The sequence below is a fragment of the Antrostomus carolinensis genome, unplaced genomic scaffold (genome assembly GCF_000700745.2).
Source record: "Antrostomus carolinensis isolate BGI_N321 unplaced genomic scaffold, ASM70074v2 scaffold6427, whole genome shotgun sequence".
Classification (NCBI taxonomy): domain Eukaryota; kingdom Metazoa; phylum Chordata; class Aves; order Caprimulgiformes; family Caprimulgidae; genus Antrostomus; species Antrostomus carolinensis.
Window position 1 is genome coordinate 28,162 of NW_010329373.1, and position 6,506 is coordinate 34,667.

At 39.7% G+C, this 6,506-nt stretch overlaps 1 protein-coding gene across 1 annotated transcript in view; it reads right to left on the reverse strand.

Moving 5' to 3' along the window:
• GSTK1 (glutathione S-transferase kappa 1) overlaps positions 1–6,506 on the reverse strand; it is a gene marked incomplete at its 5' end in the record, with an annotated part of 6,782 nt that continues 276 nt past the window's right edge. Inside the window, 6 exons of the mRNA XM_010172537.1 lie at positions 1–50; positions 835–928; positions 1,443–1,559; positions 4,228–4,263; positions 4,669–4,769; positions 5,108–5,236. Of these exons, the coding sequence (XP_010170839.1) occupies positions 1–50; positions 835–928; positions 1,443–1,559; positions 4,228–4,263; positions 4,669–4,769; positions 5,108–5,236 (527 nt within the window). The remainder of the gene's footprint in view (positions 51–834; positions 929–1,442; positions 1,560–4,227; positions 4,264–4,668; positions 4,770–5,107; positions 5,237–6,506) is intronic.

Genomic DNA, 6,506 nt, shown 5'->3' on the forward strand with positions numbered 1-6,506 from the left:
TCACATCTTGGGGCTTGGAACTGATGGAACTGGTCCCAGCCATTTTTCACCTGCAAGAAAAACCAGCACAAAAGAGAAAGTTAAAATTTAATACATAGAAGTGATGGGCTAGTCACATTTCTGTAGCAGGATGACTGTTCCTACTCCTCCTTTGAAGGGTAACTACAGATGATGGAATACTGATTTGTGTCTTGTCATTCTTCAGCCAGCTCCATAAATCCTTCACTATCACAACTGAAGCTGTACAGAATAATTATTTTCCTCTGTCACAGATGAGAGATTCTGCAGGTCTGAGGCACTTCACGTGAGGGTGAAGCCAGTTCTTTTTAGGACATGATTTCTGAGGAGCTGAGGGTGAGGAAGAGCAAAAGGGTAGAGGGCTAGGGAGTCTGAGAAACAATATCTGTTGAAGTCCTTGGAACTGAGAATCGGAGAATCACAGAATAGTTTGGGTTGGAAGGGACGTTAAAGCTCATCTAGTTCCAACCCCCCTGCCATTCTAATCCTAATTGGAATGTTATAGCCTGGTTTCTGTTTGATGAGACACTGGCACAGGTTGCCCAGAGAAGCTGTGGCTGCCCCCTCCCTGGAAGTGTTGAAGGCCAGGCTGGATGAGGCTTTGAGCAACCTGGTCTAGTGGAAGGTGTCCCTGCTGATGACAGGGGGGTTGGAACTAGATGATCTTTAAGGTCCCTTCCAACCCAAACCATTCTATGATTCTATGATTATTTAATATTTGAAAGAATTTCAAGTGTTTTATTTAGCTCTACTACATATTTCATTAAAAGAGGATGAAAGTATGAAATCAAAAGTGATGTTATTAGGTACACTCACCTATAATGCTGCATAGCAGCTCTAAACGATCAGAGCCAAAAAAGAGATGAGGTTCCCCATTAATATGTGCCACAACAGCAGGCATCCCAAATGCCTATTGACACCATAGAGATGAAACAGAGAATGTTATAACGGGAGAAATTTTTGCAAACACATGATCAATCATCAGGAAGAAAAAGCAAAAACTCCCTCCTCAATTTTTCACCTTCTTCATTCTTAAGGATGAATCTAATGGAGGCATCAGAAAGTAGGGGACTTTCCAGAGCCTGAGTGCCCCTTTTGAAGGAGCAAAAAAAGCAACCTGGTAAATCCAGTTTTATGTCAACTAGTGATAAATGGTTATCTCTTAGTAGGTCCTGTAGCTCCCCATCCTTGCTGTCCAGCTGGAATGAGCTGAATGAGCCAGCCTTGGTTTCCCAAATGACAACATGATAAACTACCAACAACAGTGAGTCAGCTTTCACATGTTCAAAAATCAAAGACCACCTAAGAGAGATTGTCTATATAGTGCTTTCTAATAATCATCTTCATTGTACTTTGTCTCCCCGTATTATTAATAGGGAAGGAGTGCACAGCTGTGGTGCCAAATGGCATTGGAAACATCTCACCCCATATTTTATTGCTTCCTCAGTTGTCTCTCTCAGTCGGTTCTTCACTGCAGGGGATGAAATCATTTCAAGTACCTTCTGGGCGACATCTGATGATAGCCCAGCCTGTCCTGCAGCCTGAGAAGTGATGATATAATTAAGAGCACTGTAATACTAAATATTCTGTTTTCTACTATGGTCTAATTAGTTTAATCTTCAATATTATAATCCAAGGTCTACTATAAAAAAAAATACAAAATACCCTTGAAGCACTTCTTGCACAATTTTTTGCTGTATTCCCAACCCATTCATCATTTATCAATTCTCAGAAATAAAGTAGGCAGAATATTTTAAACTTCCAAGCCCAAAATCTGCACCTTTTTTCAGTTCCTAAACAGAAAAAAAAAGGAAGAATAAAAAAAGTTTAACCTCTGATCCAGTGACTTACCAGATAACTTAGTGGGGGGGAAAAAGAAAAAAGTTCTGAAAAAGAAAAATCTTACTGTACAAGCCTGCCAAGACAAAACCAGTTTGTATGATATGATAAATGTGGCCTCACAGGAACTGTAAGTGATAGTGCGTGAAAAAGACTGTAACTCACAGAGGTTAAACAGTTGCTCATGTTATTACTGTATCTTTTTAGCCTCCTCTGTGCTGCTGCCACACAGGACTGAGATAAAGTGGCCAAAGGTAAAGGTCCAATGTTTATTGGCTAACAAAAATAAAAAAAGCTTAAAGTATTGCACATGAACCAGTAATCCTACACATGCAGCTGTTAATGATTTATTCCTTCTTTCTCTCAATCACTTTTTTGTTTAGTGTCCACATTTTCTTGTGCCTTCTCCTACTTCCACATGAGGGAGATTAGGAGCTCTTTTTGACTCTGCTTGAATGGGAGATAAACAAGTGTAGCACTGGAGTAGAACAAAATCCTGTGTGTGCTTGGTAGCCATAGTGCTTAGACTGCAATATTTACAGAGACATGGATTTTGGTCCTTCACTATTCTAGGGTAGAAGGGGTATTTAAGTGGACTGGGGCAGGACTCAAAGACCATACATTGCTTCTATAGTAGTTTATGTGAAGTTTCTGCTGACTAAAAAAAAAGTTAAAAAATACTAAGAAACTGTATAAAATAAACAACATTTGATTTTTCTAATTGGCATGTAAAATAAATTCACCTACAAAGACTCATGTGAAAGGGCTGGGACCCCTCACCCAGCTTTGGATGGGTATTTTGACAAGACAGGAATGTCTAGTACTTGGTAAAGGAGTGAATGAAGAGAGACACAAGCAAACAAGGAAGTGCCTTCGTCTCTGCCTTGCTGAACAGAGGTGGATACTTACAGACCACCAGTGACTAAATTACATGGAGATCTTTTTGAGTATGAAGTTTGTTTGTCTGAAATTCTGCATATCCTTGCTTTATCTTTATTTAAATAATGATGGATTCAGAGACTATGCAAGGACTGTCTGTAGATATTTACATACTGAGTGTGGCTGGGATAGAGTTAATTTTCTTCATAGCAGCTCATTATGATTCTGTGGTTTAGATTTGTGACCAAAACAATGCTGGTAACACACTAATGTTTTAGCTGTTGTTGAACAGCGTTTGCACAGTGTCAAGGCCTTCTCTGTTTCTCACTCTTCCCCCAGCAGTGAATAGTTTAGGGGTGTGCAAGAGGTTGGGAGAGGACACAACAAGGCCAACCAATGAGATATTCCATGCCATGTAACATCATGCTCAGCAATCAGAAATGAGAGGAGGGGGCTTAGGTAGGTTAGCCACCTCTGGGCTGGGCAACGGTCTACCTGTGGGAGGTGGCGAGTGATTGCCTTTGCATTGCTTGTTTTGTTTTCTTTCTCTCTTCTTCCACTTCTCCTTTGCTTACTAAGCAATTCTATCTCAACCCACAGGTTTTCTTGTTTTCTTCCTTTCCTCTTCCCCTGTCCTGCTGGGCAGTCCAGGGAAGTGAGCAAGCAGCTCTGTGGTGCTTAGCTGCCTACCAGGGTTAAAACGCCATGGTTTAATTATATCCTTCAAATCTTGCCTCTGGAAAAAAGGCAAAATGCAAAGTTTTGAAGAAGAAGTTTTTCTGGTGAAAAAGTTGCACTAAGATGAAGCTGAAGTGCAAGGACTAGACTCTGGGGAAACAGCCAGACTGCAAGTTTCAGGTTTCAAATAGGAATGCTGGATAGAGGAGACTAGTCATGGACAATTCCTCTCTTTACTTCATATTCCCAGAACTTAAAAAATAAAATAATCTAGAAGTGAGAGCCCTTAAAGAGGATCTCATGGTATTCTAACTTACAGGCCATTACAGCTTTTACTGTAATAAACAAAATCTAAACAGCAACAGAAAATACATGAAAAGAGTACAATGTCTAAAAGGGCAATACAGCACTGAATTTAATAGTAAAGCCTGGCTCCATCACTCCAAGGAAAGTCAACTTCCTCAAAGCTTTCCATTTCACCTGAATATTTCATATAGCAGCAAAACCTCAGTGCATTCTGGAGACACTGCTCATACTTTCACTACTGCTGACAAAACAGTATTAACAGATAATTCATTGTCCATCCTGAGTATCTCACCACATGAATTAACAAAACCGGATATTCTGGTTCTGAGTGTCATTCAGAGCATGACCAAAAAAAAAAAAAAAAAAAAAAAAAAAAATCATTCCAAACAGAGCTCCTAGGGAAATTAAATCCACTTTTTTCTTGTCTATTCCTGATACAAGCCATCAATAAGAATCTGTATCAAAAATGCAGAAATGCAGAAGCACCAACAAAAAGGAGACACTTACAGCCAACATATTCTCCGGCTGACTGATATCTTCATGCTGGTAAAAGAATAAAATAAGTAATTCAGTACTTAAGAACAAAAGCTCAGCTCTGGACTTGAAAGCAAGTTTTCTAAGAGAACAGAAATAAAAACAACACTAGTTGCTGGAGAAATTTCCTCAGAAAAAGTTTTAAGTCACCTTCTCTAGGAATATATTAAGAACTACTAATCCACTCAGCCCACAGGACTCACCATACATACCTAAAAGAAGGCAAATTAAGCTGACCATAAGCTAGTTCTTTTCTTGGAATGGCTCCTGAACTATTTATTACCTTCAGTTTCCTGCTATGACTTTTCATTAAAAGACACTGCTTTTCTCTTGCTTGAATTCCACATTTGAATGAAGTGGGATAGGAAGGGTGACAGAGAAAAGATCAAGAAGAAGGTTTCATAAAATACTGACCTGTGACCAAAACCGCATCCAGAACTCTCTTGATAAAGGTTCCACGTATTGTGGTTGTGTCATATCAATGGCTGTGATGAAGCGCATGGCCCCAAGAGTGCCTGGGATTAGTGGGGAGACAGAAATGTACTGAAACAAGGCATGGGATCAGGAACAGATACGGTCTGCACAAGTGCTACCTAAGAACAGTATGATCTTTTCTGTAACAATCCCCAAATAGTAAAGCTTATGGTGATTCACAGTATCTTCCATGCCAATATCATTCACAAGCGTATTTCTCCGTAAGTTCCTTTTATGGTTAAAAATGCAGAGACTTCATCTTGCTTACAGGTAGAGGAAGAGGCTGTGGACATCCTTCATCTTCACCTTTACTGTTAGGGAGAACTTGAACCAGGAGTGCTAGAGTTGAAAGATACAAGCTAAGCTGTCTCTTACTTACCTGTACCAAGGACACGTTGGAAGTCAACTTTCGACATTTGTATAGGTACTCGGTAGTATTTTGCCATCCTTTTTACATCCTTCAGCATGTATTCTGCACGCTTTGGCAACATTGCTGGGGGCTTGTTACCTTTCAGGAAAAAGTTCTGTTGAGATTTTCAACTGTAACTTAAGACCAGACAAAACAAATCTGGATAAATTAGACCTCATGCATACATGTGCCTAAGAGCATAATTTCATGTTGGCTGAAACATACACAGTTTTTCCAAAGCTAATGCTAGAATTTAAACGTGATTTATTTTGGTTTTGCACACATCAACTCTTTAAGTTAGTAGAACTGGTTTTAAACCAAGGTACAAATGTCCTAGCAAGGATTTATATTGATTCAGACAAGTTAACTTTTAAACTAAACAAGTACTAATGCATGGGTAAACAAATGTAGAGACTTGTTAATTTTGTGGTTTCTAAGTCTCAGTGATTAACTTGTTCTAATAAGGCCACAAGTACTATTTTATGGATACTTGGATCCTTCATTCATATTTCAAACTGCAAGTGTTACACAAATTAATTCGTATTTGCACTCAACACAAACCATTTAGGAAGACATTTCATATCAAATTATTATTATTATCCTCCTTTAGAACTGGTGAACTTTGGCATAGACTGTACATGTGTGATAGTTTCACTGGGCTAGCCCTTGGCCAGCAGCCAACGCAGCCATTCACCCACTTCCCACCACCCCCAGGGGACAGGGGAGAGGATTGGGGACAAGGATAAGGAGGCTTGTAGGTTGAGATAAGAACAATTTAATAATAGAAATAAAACCTAAAATAATACTAATATTAAAATAGTAGTGATAATGATAACAGTAATAAAATATACAATTGAGTCACACAGTGCAACTGCTCACCACCCACGGACTAAGCCCAGCCAGTTCCCAGATAATGATCCCAGAGGATCAATGATCCCGAACCGAAACCGCAATCCCAGAAGAGCAGGAGCCTGAGCAAAAGCCAGAAAGAATCCCCCCCTTTTTGGTCAGCCCTGGTTAATATACTGACATGACGGGATATGATCTGGAATATTTCATTGGCACAACCAGATGCCAGTTCTGGGTTTTGCTGTTCACTGCGCTTCTCCCTCCCAGTCCTGATGCAGCTGTGAAACAGCCAGACACGGTGGCCTTGAGCTCCCGCAACAACCAATATCATCAGTACTTTATCAACATTCCTCTCATAACAAGTCTTACTCTGAAACTAAAACACAGCTATTCTAGCTACTAAGAAGAAAATTAACGCTATCCTAGCAAAACCAGGAGAATGTGCCACAAATAGTAAAAGCATCATGGACTGTGTAGTTGCAACAGTATGAAATTCCTTGTGGCTGATTTCTCAGTCACC